Source organism: Lontra canadensis, unplaced genomic scaffold (genome assembly GCF_010015895.1).
Source record: "Lontra canadensis isolate GAN:19392208 unplaced genomic scaffold, GSC_riverotter_1.0 scaffold11, whole genome shotgun sequence".
NCBI classification, from domain to species: domain Eukaryota; kingdom Metazoa; phylum Chordata; class Mammalia; order Carnivora; family Mustelidae; genus Lontra; species Lontra canadensis.
The window spans coordinates 19047603-19068861 of record NW_022631005.1 but is presented as its reverse complement, the minus strand read 5'-3'; the positions used below and the strand labels follow the sequence as shown (position 1 = coordinate 19068861).

At 34.8% G+C, this 21259-nt stretch overlaps 1 protein-coding gene across 1 annotated transcript in view; it reads right to left on the bottom strand.

Annotated features, from left to right (window-relative positions):
- The window catches only part of LRP1B (LDL receptor related protein 1B), a 1927222-nt gene that overhangs the window by 684381 nt on the left and 1221582 nt on the right, over positions 1 to 21259 (bottom strand). The window contains exons 22-23 of the mRNA XM_032856138.1: positions 7143 to 7343; positions 1017 to 1262 (exon numbers count right to left, since the gene is read on the bottom strand). Of these exons, the coding sequence (XP_032712029.1) occupies positions 1017 to 1262; positions 7143 to 7343 (447 nt within the window). The remainder of the gene's footprint in view (positions 1 to 1016; positions 1263 to 7142; positions 7344 to 21259) is intronic.

Genomic DNA, 21259 nt, shown 5'->3' with positions numbered 1-21259 from the left:
TGCTGCTAATAAGTAGTATTAACTTACAGTGAGACATTAAAGAAAATAAAGGTAATATTTTCCCCCAAAACATCCATGGACCCCTTCAATTCTATCCATGGACTCCAAGTGTCCCACAGAATCAGTTAAGTCTCTGGAGAAGATATGGATATGCGGCACAGTAGCACTTTCTCCTGTTTAGTTTTGCAACATGCTCTAAGGAAGACATTGTTAAAATGGGCACTGATATTTGAAAGATAAGAAAACTGAGGCTCAAGCAGTTTTATGTAGCCTGCCTAATATCATGTCTATAATGAATGCCAGATGCAGGGTTAAAGTTCAAAGTCAGATTCTATAATCTCTATTCTTCCCACTATGGAATCTAATCTAGAGAATCATCAGAATGTTTTAAATGTACAGTTAGAAGATGAACACAGCCAGAACAAAGAGTTTATTTCAAGAGTAGAAAACATACAACTGGAAGTGTGGGCTAGGACCAGACTTTGGAGGGTTCTGAAAGCTTCAGAGAAAAATAAAAGTAAATGCTTTTGATAGTATGAAAAGAAGCCTTTCGGGAGGATGATGATGAAAGTAGCATTTCAAGAAGGAAGGAACCAATCTGAAGGACGGTGATTATGATACTGTAATATGCTTTGTCCAGAAGATTTTGGAGTAGGTCTAAAATTATACATTCAGGGCACCTGGGTGACTTAGTTTGTTAATCATCTGCCTTTGGCTCCAGTCATGATCCTAGGGTCCTAGGATAGAGTCCTAGTGGACAGTTTTTCTCCCTTTGCCCCCCTCAAACTCTCAAACGAATAAGTAAAATCTTTAAAAAAATAATTTAAAAATGACAAATTATACTTAAATGCCTCACTCAAACTTAGTCGAATCCTTTTATTAATTCTTCAAAGGTGTTTTTGGAGTATTCTCTCAAGATCTATTCTTAAATATACTGAGATACACGACACGGGAAAAAAAAATAAACAGAAAAGCACTTGTTATTCTTCAGTCTAGCAGAACACACATCTACTTACCAACACTTGTGCAACTTTCCCCATCCACATCCAGCTTCCACCCTTCATAGCATGAACACTTGACTGTGTGCTTGTGCTGCTCACACACTTGACTGCACTTTAGATGATTGCTACAATAATCTATAATTTCACACGTTTTATTGTCTTTGTTGAGCTGAAGTCCTTCAGGACAGGAACAGACAATTCCTCTTCCAGGAACAACAGAACAGTGATCGCTACAGCCTCCATTGTTCAGTGAACATTCATCTATAAAAGGAGGGGAACAGATTACAGGACATTATCAATTGTTTTGCTCGATTAAATACTAATCATTGAACTCAATTCTCTAAGGCTAGAGTTAGAGCAAGGATATTATAAATGAATAGAGAGAGCTCTCTGGATTTTTTTTTTTTTCAGGGATTGGGGTAGGAATGATAAAATAATTCATCGAATGACCAAATATAATTCTACATGATAGGAACTGGGAATGGAAGGTTTTCATTTCTGTAAAATTTTGGAGTATACTTTGTTTGACCCCATAGAGGTAAAGTGTGTTCAATGTTTCTTTCTATTATAACTGGAAAAATTATGCTGATCCTTTCAGCTGTTGAACAAAATCAGTTGCTAAGGGCTCTCTAAGGACATACATTGATGATCTGAAAATTTGGCTTGGTTCAGTGTATATAAACAGGCATATACATATACATGTATCATATTTATATATATATATATATTTCTACATCTAGTGTCTGATTCATAATGATAATGCAGGATGGATTAGTTTGCTCTTTACCAACTACAGTCATTTATTTTTAAGTTATGTAAATTGTACATTACACCCTATATATTGGTTATTGTGATTAATTCAATGAGGTCATGAAAACATCATAAATAATATACATATACACAAAAAAGTTGACTTGGTATTTGTACTAAAATAATGAGCAACCAGTATTTGTTACATGGATAGTATGATTGGTTTATAAAGAAAGAAGCCTTTTCTACCATAGTCTTATAATTTAGAATTGCATTACATATATTTATTTCTGATTCTATTTCATTATAAATTGTAAGGTCCATGAGGGTATACAAACTATTTGCTCTGTTTAGCAGTGTATATCCAATAGCTAGCACAGTGCCTACCATATAATAAACAGATAACAATATTTTTTTAATAAAAAAATGTCCAAATGCACAGTTACCCTCAAATTGAGCCACTACTTGTCCATTTGGGAAAATTTCAAGATGACCTACTTATGCCATTGATGAAAATAGCAGATAACTGTTTTTTTCAAGCACAGTACTACCTATTCCTATCTATTACTAGATACATAGGAATAAGGCTAAAAGAAGCTTTGCCTTCCTTCACTTTAAAAATATTTTTAAGTTGTTTTCAAAACCTAATTAGGTGTTTTTTGAGATATGCTAAAACAGAATGTTGTTCAATGATTGACAAATTGCAGTAATAGTCACTTATGTACCTCAAATATTTCCTGCTATCTATGAAAATTTATCTAGTTCAGAAATTGAGCTTAAGTATAACACTTTAAAAATACTTCTACGTTTTTTTAAGTTCTATATAGGTCAATTTTTCTTCATACTATTTGTCACCAGAAAAGAAGTTACAATAATAAGAAAAGGAAAATGATTATATTAACTATTTTCTCTAAGACTTCAAGTTTGGCATTATTTTAGAAGAAAAAAGTAGATTCATTTGGCTCTCCCAAAAATGTTTATTCACCCATATCATAGTCATTTCAAAACAATAGTCATTTTAAGGTATTTTCCCCATTTATTTAAAATGTCATTCTTTTTCAAGGGAATTACTGTAAAGAAGTATCATCATACCCAGGTGAAAAAACATTGTTATAGTTCTCTTAGCTTATTTCAAATATCACTGTTCTTCTGATACTATCAGTGGAATGAAGTCATAGATTTAAAAAAAAATAAAATTTACATTGATATCTAAAATTGAACATATAAATTTAATGCCAGTATTTGTGTGGCTAGTCCCTTGCTAATTCCTCCTTAACACTAAACATGTCATTATATCCTGAAACTTTCTTTCTTTTCTTTTTTTTTTTTTTAATTTTATTTATTTGAGAGAGAGAGAGAGAAAGAGCACAGGCAGGGGGAATGGAAGGCAGAGGAAGATGAAGAAGCAGGTTCATGGTAGAGCGCAGAGCCCGAAGCGGGACTTGTTCCAACCCTGGGATCATGACCTGAGCCAAAGGCAGATGCTTAACTGACTGAGCCAACCAGATACCCTAATCCTGCAACTCTCTTTCAAATTTTTATTACCTAAAAAGAATTTCTCATTGATCAGCTCTAGTCAGGTTCCTTGGAGACTTCTGGTCAACTAGTCCTCAAACTGGCTTATAAAAATTGCAGACCCTTAAGTATAAATAATTTCAATCTTCACTCCCTTCCCCAATCATATTCCTGTCACCACCCAAAAAGAGATTTCACCAAACATTAGCCTAGTTTCTAACTGCTTAGGACAGCCTTCCTAGTATGACTCCAGCTCTGTTAAAGTACCTGCTTGAAAGCTCTATGCTGGTAGGAGAATTTACCGCTTGCTCCAGCCAAAACTTGGTGATAGGCACACAGGCCCTGGAACCTCGTCTTAGAACAATTACTCTAAATAACTTGCAGTTATAATTATTTTCTCTGCACATTGAATATGTAATCTTCTACCTCTCAGAACTGTCTTTTCAAGGACTTGAGAAATATCTCTTTGAAATGCAAACATTCAAGAAGATAACTCTTTCACTCTTGCTCCCAACCCTGTGTGAGTGCTTGGTTTTGAGTTGTACCACTGTCTCTGGTCAAAGATATGAGAAATTTGTTTCTTCCTTGGGATAAGCACCAATGGCCTAGTCACATGGGTCAACACCCTTATCACCTTTTGGTGCCTTTCCCTTAACATACTCCAGGCTTCAAAATGCTTCTAGTCTTTTGTTTCAGAGAATTTGATTTCAGTTCACAAGAAATATTCTTCTCTGCAATAAATATTCTTCTCTACAAAATATTCTTTGCTGCAATAATAAATACTGAATAAAATCAATCCTCCCCATTTTACCTAGAGTCCAGCTTTGTTTATCTTTGACATACCCTCATAGCAAGGTTTAACAGTTAACTCTAGTCTTGAATAATACAAGATTTTTCTCATTTGTTTCTTAAACAATATCTATTTCTTAACGTATATCCATTTCCCCTTGAAATAATTTGAAAATACCCCTGAGAAAAATATCTTTTCACTAGGATTAAGAAAATTATTTCATTGTGTTCCTTTACTGATTTTTGTTTTGGTTTTGATTTTGTTTTACAGATCAGATTTATCTGGAGAAAACAAGAATCTCTTCACTAGCCAAAGAGTATGATTTTTCCATCCTAGGATATCTCCCAAGTATTAAGTCTACAGATTACAAATTATTTCATACAATATATTTTTGTACAAATTTACATGTATTGAGGAATAGGATATCAATCAATCCCTGTTACCTTTTTAACAGAGGATGGTAAAGGAGGGAACACTAAAAAAAATAAATAAATAAACAGCTTTTTTGAAAACTATTTCAAAGGAGTAAACAGAAGAGGGAAAAACCTACATTTTCATCATATACAACATACAGTTAAAACAAAACAAAACAAAACAAAACAAATAAACAAAAAACCTCTTTTGCCTTCGAGTCTCTCTCTCTCTCTAAAAAGAATTTCCTAGCCACTAGCCAAATGCATGCTAATTATTTAGTTAATTCACTTGGTATATCTTTTATATCCACTGGGAAAATAACTCATTATGGCTGCTGCTGCAGCACTCATAAACCAATATCTTTCTTAGCTGGACAGGATCTTACCTACGACTGATGGGCAAGGATCATGAAAATAAGAGACCAAGGTGCCATTTCTCTACAGGTACCAATATTGCCTATAAGGATTCCATCTACGGAACTACAGTACAAAGGTACACACAAAAGGTAGGAAAAGGAGAACCATAGAAAATAATTCAATCCTTTGACTAGTATTTGGTTTTGATTTTCATTTCCCTAACTTTCCTTCAACTTCACCTCGCAAAGGGGACAGTATAGGTCTTCAATATGCCATAATGCTATAAGCGGGATAGAACTGACTTTTATCCTTTCTGGAATGACCACACCTAGCTTTATTGTAACCTCTTTCACACCTATAATTCTTTGAAATGTTCGAGCAAAGTTCCTAAGCTGATGAATATAGTGGCTTGAGAGTAAGAAGCAAATTCAGTCTTGAAGCAAATAAAGAAATAAATGCAGAATAAATCCCTTTTGCTCTTTTATTTTATTAATTCAGAGAGCAGAGGACAGGAAAATAAGGCTGTGTTTTTATAACATTATTTTCATTTTTCTTGATGATTGTATTTTGTCTTCTTTGCCTTCATTTAACCTGAAGGTTGAGAAAAGATAATTTCTTTCAATACCTATAGTGCATCTGACATTATTACCATGATTTCCTGCTCAATATCATCATCTCCTTTTTTGTTATGAAGAATCTGACATTTCAAGAAATTAAGTTACCTGCCTAGATGATTTAATCGAAGTAACTGAAGAACAGAATTTAAACCTGTCAAAATCTCGATTTTTTCCTATATTTACACATTTTCAATTTTAAGAGTAAAGATAGTTTCCTTCTTTCAGAATTGCTCTTACAACCTTCACGAGCAATCCTCACATATGGTAATGCAAGAGATATTTCCACCCACCAATCTACTCCATAAGGGGAATAAGCTGGGAGAAAAAGAAGTAAATACAGATAAGCTAAGTCTGTTACCTTGTATTTGTTGCTTAATTTTAGGATTTTTTGGGGGAGGTGATGGGGGTTGAATCTTTTTGTTTAAATTTTAGCATCCCAGGGGTACCTGGGTGGCTGAGTCGTTTTGGCATTCTGACTTTTTATTTTTGGCTCAGGTCATGATCTCAGGGTCCTGAGATCCAGCCCTGTATGGAGCTCTGAGCTCTATGCTGATAGGGGTGTCTGTTTCAGATTCTCTCTTTGCCTCTCCTCTGCCCCTCCCCCTGTTCTCTCTCTCTCTCTAAAAATAAATGTCTTTATAAATAAATAAACAAATAAAAAATTTTAGCATGACTGAATGAAGATTGTTGCAGTTACTGTTTCAAGGGTATTTTATAGAATCACAGAATCTTTGGAAGAAAGGACACTTATTGCATAAATTTAAAACATAATAACAGATTTTTTTATCACTCAGTATTCTATTAGTACTCAATTCAGATCAAAATATGATAACTTTAGGCTTAAATGTAGTTGTCTTTTTTATTTTCAATTAGGTAGCTTCATCATTTCCTAAAGTCATTTTCTCAGTCCCTAGTCACCTCATTATTGTTCTTATCATTCTGTTAAACCCTTCCTCATTACTCTATCGATAATCACCTTCAGTATTATGTATTATCTAGAAAACATATTTTGAAAATCTCCTTGCTAAATGTCTGATCTCCCCACAGAGAAGGAAATGTAATTTTCTTTATATGTTCTGGTTGGCATAAAATGATGACTAGTCAAAAGTGATTTCAAAGCTCAAAAGCTATCAGATTGAAATACTCACTTTAACTAGATATAGCATGCCCAAGAAAGCTATTCTAAGAGGACTAAAAACCTCAGAGAAAATTATATAAACTTGAATAATATTCAGTTGGTTTTATTGTTCATTTTCTTCCTTTCCTTTCCTCTTTTTAAAAAATTATTTCTAGTGTAATGATTGGAATGTATGATAAAATCCACTGGATGTTAGTATACTCTATCGCATAGGTCCATAATAAAAAGGTTCTCTTGTTGAGAATGACTCACTGACAAAAAAATAATGATTTCATTTTGGAAACAACATTAACCATCCAGAGCTCTAAGTGATGAGCACAATTATACAATTAAGTTAGTTGGCTATAGTCCGCCTTTTCTGCTTTGTTTTCAGAAATTTCTGATAATATTTTAGAAACTTTCAACAGACTTACAGTCCCTGAAAAATGGAGATAGGATTTGATGCTAAACATTACATTTAAAGGAAATAAATGGAAGGAGCGTATGCTACTATAAGTATCAGCAAGTGGACTAAATGTTTCTAGTCTCCAGAAAGAAACAAATCAGTGAAACATGCAATACCACAGAGATCGCCTTCATCAGACCCATCTGGACAGTCCCTTCTCCCATTGCAGAGTTTCTCTGGCTGAAGGCAGGCTGAAGTGTCATTAGCACAAGGGTACTTAGGTGGTCCACATAAAAAACTGTCACAATCATCTTCATCTGACTGATCTTCACAATCAATATCTCCATCACATATCCATGCTTTGTTGATGCATCTCCCTTAAGGAAACAGAAACATCATCCATTTGATTGTTGTAATTAAGTCACTGTCATAATGAATAGTCATTACCATCTTCAGTCAGAGGCAGAACTATGTGTTATTACCAAGAAATCTATTTGCTGATAGTCTGACAGTTTATTTTCATGACTATTTGAATAGGTCTCACACTCCAGTTAAAATGATCTTAAAGTTAAAGCCATGATATTTTCCTTGGTTTCAAGTTATTGTCTAAAATAACTTGTGGACTAATTGAAAGCTTCATTATGATACTTAAAAAAAAACAAACAAACAAAAAAAAAAAAACCCACTAAACAAGCATTTGTATGTAAGTCACTTTTAGAGACCTAAATTCAGGTACATGTTATCTGTGATTTTGCAGCCCTAAATTAAAGCAAATGTTTTATTTCACAGGAGAATAGGTCCTTCTGTTTACATTTATAAGCCAAAGACCTTAACTATTCCTCACACCTAGACATGTGTATTCCATTTCATAAAATATAAATGTTATTAAACATCTTGATAGCTAAGGTATATACAGACAGGTGTTATTGAAATATGCTTTTCTTTATTGACTTTGAAAGGGAAAAAATGATTATTGTTTAGCTAGCAGTTTTCAAAAGTAATAACATGAAACACAGAGAAAGCAATGGCCACTTTATATGTCAATCTTTTTTCACTCTAAAATTTTCCAGAATGGTTACATTTTTCTTCTAACTAATTATCTTTTCTGGATTATGCAATGTTAAGGTATAATGTAAATAAAAAATGGACTTGAAGATAAATACTGGTTATTAGCTGACTGTATACCAACAACTCATAAAAGGAGTAGGGCAAATGAAAGGGAAAAGAAAAATACTAGGTTGTATGTGTCAGAGTCTATATATTCAGATGTCTATGTCAAACTTAAGGTTACTAAATTTTAAAATAATCAAAATATTGGTGAAAAGATGTTTCATTTGCAGAAATACATAAATAATTTTCCATGCTATGAAGTCAAATGAGAAAAAAAAGCACAAATCATCAGTTCCATAGTTAATATAAATACATTTCATAATCAAGATTAGTTACTGATGAAAACATTCTTAAAATAAGAAATGATGGGGCACCTGGGTGGCTCAGTCCGTTAAGCAGCTGTCTTAGGCTCAGGTCATGATCTCAGGGACCCAGGATCCAGCCCCACCTCAGGTTCCTGTTCAGCAGTGAGTCTCCTTCTCCCTCAACCTCTGCCTGCTACTCTGCCTACTTGTGCTCTCTATTTCTCTGTCAAATAAAATCTTAAAAAAAAATGCTGGAGATTTCACTGTTAAATTATATAAATGGAGAAACATTATAAGCTTTGCCTTTATATCACAAATAAAACTAATAATGTTATTATTTATATTATCCTGGAAATACTATATAATATAATTAGATAACAGAAATAAGTGAGGTATAAAATTAGAAGAGTATCATTACATGCAGTTAATATAATCAAATAATCATAAAATCAAAAAAACCTAAAAATTATAAGAAATTAAGAATAAAAAAGATAGCTAGTTTCAAAAATTATACAGGAATCTGTAGGTTTTATGTCTCAATAGACTATAATAGAAGATGGATTTAAAAATCTATCATAAAACAAAGTATTTAGGTTAACTATATAAGAAGTATAGAGAATGTATATGCAGAAAATTAAAAAGTGTACAAACAAAACCAAAAGAAGTCTTGGATAAAGAAATAGTTTGGTCTTAGAGAAGCTTTATAGCTGTAAAATACTTTCACCAAATTAATCCCAATAAAATAGTAACAATATTATTACAATCCTATAAGCTTATCCTAAATTTAAGAAAATAAGAATGCAAATAACATTTGGAGTCTTCACAAAAAAGAGAAGAAATTTATGAGTGGGACTGTAAATGCCAACTATTTAGAAGTATTTTTAACTGACAATAGTCAAAATATTTTTAACAGAATATCAATCAACACATCAACAATTGAATAGGATAGAAATATCAAATACTCATCTACCTGGTATATGGTTTTAATATACAAAATTGGCTATTCAAAATAGTACAGATAATGGAATTACAAAATTGGTGATGTAAGGAACACTGCTTAGCCACCTGGAGGGGGAAAAAAAATGCTGAATCTTAATCCTTACACTAAAACATATTCTAAGTGGATCAAAGAAGTAATCATTTTATTTTATTTTTTTAAAGATTTTATTCATTTATTTGACAGACAGAGATCACAAGTAGGCAGAGAGGCAGACAAAGAGAGAGAGGGAAGCAGACTCCCTGCCAAGCAGAGAGCCTGATGCGGGACTCGATCCCAGGACCCCAAGATCATGACCCGAGACAAAGGCAGCAGCTTAACCCACTGAGCCACCCAGGCGCCCAATCATTTTAAAAGAACAATGATAAATGCATACACATTCTAGAACAAAATAGATATGAAAACAAAACAACAAAGACTTGAAATAGTCATTACACATATCCAGAAAATATGAAGAACAAATCTGCAATCTCATAAATACATTTGATTCCACATTGCAACAATATAATCCCACTATAAATTCAACACAAAGGTGGTAAACTAGAAAAATTTTTATTATATGTGAAAAAGGGACTTTCTTTCTTTAAAATATAGAAGGGCTATTACAAATAAATAAAACGAAGATCAAAAAAAAACAATACAATTGTAAAATTAATGAATCAACAATGACTTACAAACCTATGATGACCAAAAATATCTTTTAATGAAAAAGCTAAAAGAGCAATTTGATATAATTTTTTTCCTCTGCCAGATTGGTTTGGGTTAAAAAAAAAGAATACTAGAAAGAGATTTGACAAGATTGTAAGCAATATCCGCAATATTGAGGGGGCTTCAAATCAGAACAATCTGTCTAGGGCAATCTTACAAAATCTAACAAATAAAAAATGCATTAATTCTTCACCAGAGTAATTCTAATTTTATATGTTTTCTTATTAACAGGTTTGCCCAATGCACAAGGATGCACTATAAAGACATGTGTTGCTGCTTCCTATATACTAGGAAAAGACTGAAAACAGCTTAAACCATTATTGCAAAACTGCTGACATCAATTACAATGCATCCATGTACTGAAATTACACAGTTGAGTGAAAAAGAATGACAGAATTCTACTCAGGTAATCTAACACAATATCCAAACAGGAAGCAAGATGGCAGAGGACCTGAAATGACATCAGGTCCCAGGAGTTCAGCTAGATAGTTATCAAGCCATTCCAAACACCTACAAACTCAACATGAGATAGAAGCAGCAATTCTAGGAACAGAAAATCACCCATTTTCTGGAGGTAGGGGTTTGGAGAAGTGAATCTGAAATGATGGGAAGATGGAATGCAGGGGGAGGAGCCAGCTTCTGGCAAGTGATTGAGCAGCAGAACACAAAATCAGAACTTTTAGAAGTCAGCTCCCCTGAGGGAAATCACTCCAGAAGCTAAGCAGGGGTGGAGGCCTCGCAGGGACAGTGTGGTCTCAGAACCCACAGGGTCACAGAAAGACCAGGGGCATCTGAGTGTGGTAGACTTCCCAGGTATCACAGTGGGGAAGCCAACTACAAAGATGGAGCCAAGGAGTTACCTTAACCCGTGATCCAAGTCACAGTTGGGCCACTGCTCTTCGAGCAGGGACCCCACAAGTGGCAGATCTGGAGAGACCCCCTTCATCTTCCTCTGGGAGGAGTGGCATGGGGGTGAGTGGCAGCAATCTGCTGGGTTTGGACACTCCAAACATGTCTGTGCATCAGAAATAGAAACACAGTCACAGGCCAGGTGGGCTCAGAATGTGGCCAGAGACCAGGGAGATGGGAGGAATTGACTGCTTTTCTCTGAGGCCGCACTGAGGAGTGGGGCCCTGCGCTCTCAGCTCACTCCATCTGGAGACTGTGAGGCCACCATTTTCATTTCTGTCGTACAAAGCTCTATGGAAAGTGCTTAGGAAACAAAAGATACTGAGAGTGAACCCAAGTAGATTACTTGTCCTGGCCCCTGGCAAGGGCAGTGCAATTCTACCTGAGGCAAAGACATTTGAGACTCATTGCAAATGGCCCCTCCCCCAGAAGATCAGCAAGAACGTCCAGCCAAAACCAAATTCAATGAGAACAGTGGAACTCTAGAGCTAGGGGAAAGCAACACACAGAATTCATGGCTTTTTTTCCATGATCCTAAGTCTTTCAAAGTTAAATTTGTTAAATTTTATTTTTTTTCTTATTCTATTTTTAAAATTTTTCCTCTTTCCTCTTTCAACATTTTTTAACTAGTTTATCTTAACAATACCTTTTTTTAAAAAAATATTTTTAAATCTTCATTTTATGGTCATATTTTATCCCTCCATTGTATTTAACTTTATTTTTTGTATACATATAGGGTTTTCTTTTAAAATTTTGGGATACAATTTTTTCTAATAGATTAAAATATACCCTAAATCTAGCACATAGCTTTGTTCTAGTCTCCAACCTGAGCAAATTCTCTCCTCTTTATCCAACCAACTTATCAATTCCAGTTTTAGAATTTTTTTTTTAATTTTCACCTTACAGTCATATTCCATCTCTTCATTATGTTCACCCTTATTTTTGTATATATATATAAGTTTTTCTTTCTTTAACATTTTGGGAGGTAATTTCTTCTAAGAGACCAGAATACATCCAAAATAAAGTAGGTGGCTCTGTTCTATTCACCAGTATAATATATATTTCTTTTTTTTTTTAATTTTTACTTTTTAATTTTTTTATTTATTTTTTTCCCCCTTTCTTCTTCCCCCAGTTTTGGGTCTCTTCTGATTTGGTTACCATATATTTTTGGGGGATCTTTGCCACCCTTTTAATATTTTATTCCCTCATTCATATATTCCTATCTGAATAAAATGACAAGATGGAAAAACTCACCACAAAAATAGAACAACAGGCAGTATCAATGGCTAGGGACCTAATCAATACAGACATTGGTAATATGTCAGAACTAGAGTTCAGAATGACGATGATCAATGAGCTATCTGGACTCAAAAAAGGCATGGAATATATTAGAAAAACCCTTTCTGGATAAATAAAAGAACTAAAATCTAACCAAGTTGAAATTTACAAAAGCTATTAATGAGATCCAATAAAAAATGGAGATGCTTACTGCTAGAATAAAAGTGGCAGAAGAGTGAATTAGTGATGTAGAAGACCAAATGACAGAGAATCAAAAAGCAAGCAAAAGAGAGACAAACACCTACTGGACCACGAGGGGAGAATTTGAGAGATAAGTGAGGCCACAATGAAACAATATTAGAATAATTGGGATCCCAGAAGAAAAAGAAAGAGAGAGAGGGCCAGAAGGTATATAGGGATGATTATAGGAAAGAATTTTCCTAATACGGCAAAGGGATAAATCTTCAAAATCCAGGAGGCACAGAGACCTCCCTCAAAATCAACATAAACTAGGTTATCTAATAGTAAAACTTACAAGTCTTAATGACAAAGATAAAATCCTGAAAGAAGCTTGGGACAAGAAGTCTGTAATATACAAGAGTAGAAATATTACACTGGCAGCAGAGTTATCCACAGAGACCTGGCAGTCCAGGAAGAAGTGACATGATATATTCAGAGCACTAAATGAGAAAAATATGCAGCCAAGAATACTATATCCATCAGGCTGTCATTGAAAATAGAAGGAGAAATAAAAAGCTTCCAGGACAAACAAAAATTAAAATAATTTGCAAACACCAAACAAGCCCTACAGAAAATATTGAAAGGGGTCCTCTAACCAGAGAGAGCCTAAAAGTAGTAGACCAGAAAGGAACAGAAACAATATACAGTAACAGTCCCCTTGCAGGCAAAACAATGGCACCAAATTCATATCTTTCAATATTATGCCTTGAATGTAAAAAGGCTAAATGTCTCCAATCAAAAGACACAGGGCATCAGAATGGATTAGAAAAACAAGACTCTGGGGTGGCTGGGTGGCTCAGTGGGTTAAAGCTTCTGCCTTCAGCTCAGATGATGATCTCAGGGTCCTGGGATCGAGCCCTGCATTGGGCTCTCTGCTCAGCAGGCAGCCTGATTCCTTTCCTCTCTCTGCCTGCCTCTCTGCCTACTTGTGATCTCTGTCTGTCAAATAAATAAATAAAATCTTAAAAAAAAAAAAAAAAGACTGATATGCTGTCTACAAGAAACTCATTTTAGACCCAAAGACACCTCAAGATTTAAAGTGAGGGGGTGGAAAACAATTTACCTTGCTGATGGACATCTGAAGAAAGCTAGGGTGTAATCCTTTATCAAATAAAACAGATTTTAAGCCAAAGATTATAATAAGAGATGAGGAAAGACACTATGTCATAATTAAAGGGTCTGTCCTACAAGATCTAACAATTTTAAATATCTATTCCCCTAATATGGGAACCGCCAATTATATAAACCAATTAATAACAAAATCAAAGAAACACATCAATAATAATACAATAATAGTAGGGGACTTTAACACCCCCATCACAGAAATAGATCATCCAAGAAAAGATTAACAAGGAAATAAAGGCTTTAATTGACACACTCAATCAGATGGACATCACAGATATATTCAGAACTTTCCAAGTCAAAGCAATAGAATACACATTCTTCTCTAGTGCACATAGAACATTCTCCAGAATAGATCACATCCTGGGTTACAAATCAGGTCTCAACCAGTACCAAAAGACTGGGATCATTCCCTGCATATTTTCAAACCACAATGCTCTGAAGCTACAACTCAATCACAATAGGAAAGCTGGAAAGAACTCAAGTACATGTAGGCTAAAGAGCATCCTACTGAAGAAGGAATCAGTCAACCAGGAAATTAAAGAGGAACTGAAAAAACTCATGGAAACAAATGAAAATGAAAACACAACTGTTCAAAATCTGTGGCACATGGCAAAGGTGGTCCTGAGAGGAAAGTATATAGTGATACAAGTATTTCTCAAGAAACAAGAACAGTCGCAAGTACAAAACCTAAACCTACACCTAAAAGAGCTGGAGAAAGAACAGCAAAGAATGCTTAAACCCAGCAGGAGAAGAGAAATAATTAAGATCCGAGCAGAAATCAATGAAATAGAAACCAAAAGAACAGTAGAATACATCAATGAATCTAGGAGCTCATTTTTTGAAAGAATTAATAAGATTGATAAACCCCTGGCCAGACTTATCAAAAAAAAAAAAAAAATCAAATAATGAATGAAAGAGGAGAGATCACAACCAACACCAAAGAAATGGAAAGAATTATAAGAACTTATATGAGCAACTATATGCTAACAAATTTGACAATCTGGAAAAAATGGATGCATTCCTAGAGATATATAAAGTACCAAAACTGAACTATGAAGAAACAGAAAACCTGAACAGACCTATAACCAGTAAGGAGATTGAAGCAGTCATCAAAAATCTCCCAACAAAGAAGAGCCCAGGGTCAGATGGCTACCTGGAGGAATTCTACCAAACATTTAAAGAATAATTAGTTCTTATTCTCCTGAAACTGTTCTAAAAAATAAAAATGGAAGAAAACTTCCAAACACATTTTATGATGTCAGCAATACCTTGATTCCAAACAAGGCAAAGACCCTATCTAAAAGGAGAATTACACACCAATATCCTTGATGAACACAGATGCAAAAATTCTCACCAAAATATTAGCCAATAGGATCTAATAGTACATTAAAAGGATTATTCATCCCAACCAAGTGGGATATTCCTGGGCTGCAAGGTTGGTTCGACATCTGCAAATCAATCAATGTGATACAATATATTAATAAAAGAAAGAACAAGAATCATATGATACTCTCAATAGATTCTGAAAAAGCATTTGACAAAGTACAGCATCCTTTCTTGATCAAAACTCTTCAAAGTGTAGGAATAGAGAGTACATACCTCAATATTATCAAAGCCATCTATGAAAAACCCACAGTGAATATCATTCTTAATGGGGAAAACTGAGACCTTTTCTTCTAAGGTCAGGAACACAGTAGGGATGTCTACTATCACCACTGCTATTCAACATAGTACTAGAAGTCCTAGCCTCAGCAATCAGACAACAAAAAGAAATAAAAGACACCCAATTTGGCAAAGAAGTAAACTATCACTCTTTGCAGATAGTATGATACTTTATGTGGAAAACCCAAAAGACTCCACTCCAAATCTTTTAGAACTTGTACAGGAATCAGTAAAGTGTCAGGGATATAAAATCAATGCACAGAAATCAGTTGCATTTCTTTACACCAACAGCAAGGCAGAATAAAGAGAAATTAAGGAGTCAATCCCATTTACAATTGCACCCAAAACCATAAGATACCTAGGAATAAACCTAACCAAAGAGGCAAAGAATATGTACTCAGAAAACTATAAAGTACTCATGAAAGAAATTGAGGAAGACACAAAGAAATAGAAAAATATTCCAAGCTCATGGATTGGAAGAATAAATATTGTGTAAATGTCTATGCTACCTAAAGCAATCTACACATTTAATACAACCCCTATCAAAATACCATCAATTTTTTTCAAAGAAATGAAACAAATAATCCAAAACTTTATATAAACCCAGAAAACACCTCGAATAGCCAAGGAATGTTGAAAAAGAAAGCCAAAGTTGGTGGCATCACAATTCTGGACTTCAAGCTCTATTAGAAAGCTGTCATCATCAAGACAGTATGGTATTGGCACAAAAACAGACACATAGATCAGTGGAACAAGAAATTCCACTACATGCAGAAAAATGAAACTAGACCATTTCCTTACACCACGCACAAAAATAGACTCAAAATGGATGAAAGACCTCAATGTGAGACAGGAATCCATCAAAATCCTTGAGAAGAATACAGGCAGTAATACCCTCGACCTCAGCCACAGCAACTTCTTTCTAGAAATATCACCAAAGGCAAGGGAAGTGAGGGCAAAAATGAACTATTGGGACTTCATCAAGATCAAAAGCTTTTCACAGAAAAGGAAACAGTCAGCAAAACCAAAGGACAACTAACAAAATGTGAGAAGATATTCACAAATGACATATCAGATAAGGGCTATTATCCAAAATCTATAAAGAACTTATAAAAATCAACATCCTAGCAACAAATAATTCAATGAAGAAATGGGCAGAGGACATGAACAGACTTTTCTTCAAAGAAGACATCCAGATGGCCAACAGGCACATGAAAAAGGGCTCTACATCACTTGGTATCAGGGAAATACAAATCAAAACCACAATGAGATACCACCCCATACCAGTCAGAATGGCTAATGTTAACATGTCAGGAAATGACAGATGTTGGCGAGGATGCAGAGAAAGGGGAACCCTCCTACACTGTTGGTGGGAATGCAAGCTGGTGTAGCCATTCTGGAAACAGTATGGAGGTTCCTCAAGAAGTTGAAAATATTGCTACCCTACAACGCAGCAATCACACTTGTGTTTACCCTAAAGATACAAATGGAGTGACCTGAAGGGGTATATGCACCCAAATGTTTATAGCAGCAATATCCACAATAGTCAAACTATGGAAAGAACCTAGATGTCTATCAACAGATGAATGGATAAAGAAGATGTGGTATATATATGGTATATATATATATATATATATACAATGAAATACTATGCAGCCATCAAAAGAAATGAAATCTTGCCTTTTGCAACAACGTGGTTGGAACTAGAGGTTATTACACTGAGCAAAATAAGTCAATTAGAGAAAGACAATTATCAAATGATCTCTCTGATATGAGGAATTTCAAAAAGGATGGTGGGAGTGTTAGGGGTTAGGGAAGGAAAAAAATGAAACAAGATGGAATCGGGATGGAGACAAACCATAAAAGACTCTTAATCTCACAAAACAAACTGAGGGTTGCTGGCATGATCGGGGGTAGGGAGAGTGTGGTTGTGTTATGGACACTGGGGACAGTATGTGATATGGTGAGTGCTGTGAAATGTGTAAGCCTGACAATTCACAGAACTGTACCCCTGGGGCAAATAATACATTATATGTTAATAAAAATAATGAATAAAAAAAAGATGAAAACAACAACAAAAAACACAATCTCCAAAACACATCAATAAAAAAAGGCCCACAAAACCAAATGCATGGTAGGTTTTCTTATATGTTAGAAGATATTTATGTGATTACCAATATCTAGAACTATAATTCCATACACATATCAATACAAGTTTATGGACAGGTTGTCTCTACATGAACTCTTTCTGGAAGGCTGCATAAGAGATAGCTAATAGGATTGCCTCTGGTGAAGAAGACCTGAAGTGTGGAAAACTAGAGTAAGAAAGGAGAATTTTTCACTGAATCCATTTATACTATTTATTTTCCTTCTACCAAATTTTGCATGACCCCCCCAAAATAGCTCATTTTAAAATCATGATGATGAGATGTATACACGTGTGCCATAAAATTTGATAGTTTCTGCAGATGCATGATGAAAATTCTATGTTGAAGTGAACTTGTGACTTACACTCTGCTAGGAAATATATCTTCTGCTCCCATTCTCTTTCTTCTTATTCTAGGATCCCAATTATTCTAATATTGTTTCATCTTATAATATCACTTATCTCTCAATTCCTCCCCTCATGATCCAAGTTGTTTAACTTTTTCCCAGCTTCTTTATTCTCCATCATTTGATCTTCTAGATCACTAATTCTTTCTTCTGCTCATTTATGCTAGCAGTAAGAGCATCCATTTTTTATGGTACTTCATTAATAGCTTTTTTTATTTTAACTTGGTTAGATTTTAGTTTTTTTGTTTCTCCAGAAAGGGATTCTATGCTTTTCTCAAGCCCAACTAGTACCTTTATAATTACCCTCATGAACTTCAGTTCAAACATCTTACTAATGTCCTTATTGATTAGGTCCCTAGCAGTTGGTACTGTCTCTTGTTCTTTTTTTTTTTTTTTTTGAGATGAGTTTTTCTGCTTCGTCATTTTGTCCAGAGAAGAATAGATGAATGAGAGAAGAAAATGCTAAAGGGTAACAACGACCCCAGAAAAATATTCACTAAACAAATCATAAGAGACCAGAAACCTGGGGGCAGGGGGAGAAAAGGAAAGACAAAAATATATGATCAGGCTGGTGAATAGAACAGAACCACATGTCTGATTTTGGCTGTGTTTTGGTTTATTAGAAGAAACTGCTTCCCAAAGTTTTAAAAAAGAAAAACCCATATATGTACAAAAATAAGGGTAAAAACGATGAAGGGATGAACTATGACTGTAAAGATGAAAACTGAAAAAGATTTTTAAAAAGTAATTGATAAGAAATTGGTTGAAAAAAGAAAGAAAACAAAAGAAACGAGGAGAGAATGTGATCAGGCAGGAGACTAGAACAATGGAATACACTAGATTTAGGGTATATTTTGGTCCATTAGAAGAAACTGTATCCCAAAATTTTAAAGAAAGAAAAACTTGTGTGTGCATACACACACACACACACACACACACACATACACACAAACACATACCACATAGTCTTTATCCATTTATCTGTCAATGGACATTTGGGCTCTTTCCATAGTTTGGCTATTGTGGACATTCTTGCTATGAACATTGGGGTACAGTTGCCCCTTCAAATCACATTTGTATCATTGGTGTAAATACATAGTAGTGCAATTGCTGGGTCATAGGGTAGCTCTATTTTCAACTTTTTGAGGAACCTCCATACTGTTTTCCAGAGTGGCTGCACCAGCTTGCATTCCTGCCAACAAGGTAGGAGGAGTCCCCTTTCTCCTCATCCTCGCCAATATCTGGCATTTCCTGACTTGTTAATTTTAGCCATTCTGACTGGTGTGAGGTGGTATCTCATTGTGGTTTTGATTTGTATTTCCCTGATGCCAAGTGATATTAAGCACTTTTTCAGGTGTCTGTTGGCCATCTAGATATCTTCTTTGAAGAAATGTCTGTTCATGTCTTCTGCCCATTTCTTGATTGGATTATTTGTTCATTGGATGTTGATTTTGATAAGTTCTTTATAAAGATTTTGGATACTAGCCCTTTATCAGATATGTCATTTGCAAATATCTTCTCCCATTCTGTCGGTTGTCTTTGTTTTATTTACTGTTTCCTTTGCTGTGCAAAAGATTTTGATCTTGATGAAGTTCCAATAGTTCACTTTTGCCCTTGCTTCCCTTGCCTTTGAAATGTGTCTAGGAAGAAGTTGTTGGGAATGAGGTCAAAGAGGTTGCTGCCTATAACCTCCTCAAGGATTTTGAAGGATTCCTGTCTCACATTGAGGCCTTTATCCATTTTGAGTCTATTTTTGTGCATGGTGTAAGGAAATGGTCCAGTTTTGTTTTTCTGCATGTTGTTGCTGTACCATTTTCTCAACACCATTTTTTGAAGAGTCTGTCTTTTTTCCATGAACATTCTTTCTTGCTTGGTCAAAGATTAGTTGACCATAGAGTTGAGAGTCTTTTTCTGGGCTATTCTGTTCCACTGATCTATGTGTCTGTTTTTGTGCCAATACCATACCATCTTGATTATTACAGCTTTGCAGTAGAGCTTCAAGTGCAGAATTGTGATACCACCAGCTTTGCTTTTCTTTGTTAACATTCCTCTGCTTATTCAGGGTCTTTTCTGGTTCCATACAAATTTCAGGATTATTTGTTCAATTTCTGTGAAAAAAGTTGATGGTATTTTGATAGGGATTGCATTAAATGTGTAGATTGCTTTAGGTAGCATAGACATTTCACAATATTTGTTCTTCCAATCCGTGAGTGTGGAACATTTTTCCATTTCTTTGTGTCTTCCTCAATTTATTTCATGAGTATTCTATAGTTTTCTGAGTATAGATTCTTTGCCTCTTTGGTTAGGTTTATTCCTAGGTATATTGTGGTTTTGGGTGCATTTGTAAATGGGATTGACTCCTTAATTTCTCTTTCTTCTGTCTTGCTGTTGGTGTATAGAAATGCAACTGATTTCTGTGCATTGATTTTATATCCTGACATTTTACTGAATTCCTGTATGACTTCTAGCAGTTTTGGAATGGAGTCTTTTGGGTTTTCCACATAAAATATCATACCATCTGCAAAGAGTGAGAGTTTAACTTCTTCTTTGCCAAATTGGGTGTCTTTTATTTCTTTTTGTTGTCTGATTGCTGAGGCTAGGACTTCTAGTACTATGTTGAATAGCAGTGGTGATAGTAAACATCCCTGCTGTATTCCTGATCTTAGGGGAAAATCTGTCCATTTTCCCCCATTGAGAAGGATATTCACTGTGGGTTTTTCATAGATGGCCTTTATGATATTGAGGTGTATACCCTCTATCCCTATACTGTGAAGAATTTAATTGAGAGAGAATGTTGTACTTTGTCAAATGCTTTTTCTGCATCTACTGAGAGTATCATATAAAACAAATCAACAATTATAAGAATATATTATGAGTAACTTTATGCCAAAAAGTTAGACAATCTGGAAGAAATGGATGCATTCCTAGAGATGTATAAACTACAATACTGAACCAGGAAGAAATAGAGAAATTGAACAGACCCATAACTAGCAAGGAAATTGAAGCAGTAATCAAAAAAATCTCCTAAGAAAGAAGAGCCCAAGGCCAGATGGCTTTTCAGGGAAATTCTACTAAACATTTAAAGAAGAATTAATACCTATTCTTCTGAAACTGTTCCAAAAAATACAAATGGAAGGAAAACTTCCAAAGTCATTTTATGATGCCAGCAATCTCTTGATTCCAAAACCAGACAAAGACCCCATCAAAAAGGAGAACTACAGACCAATATCCTGCTGAACATGGACTCAAAAATTCTCACCAAAATACTAGCCAATAGGATCCAACAGTACATTAAAAGGATTATTTACCCCAACCAAGTGGCATTTATTCCTCGGCTGCAAGGTTGGATCAACATTCGCAAATCAATCAATGTGATACACTACTTTAATAAAAGAATTAATTTACT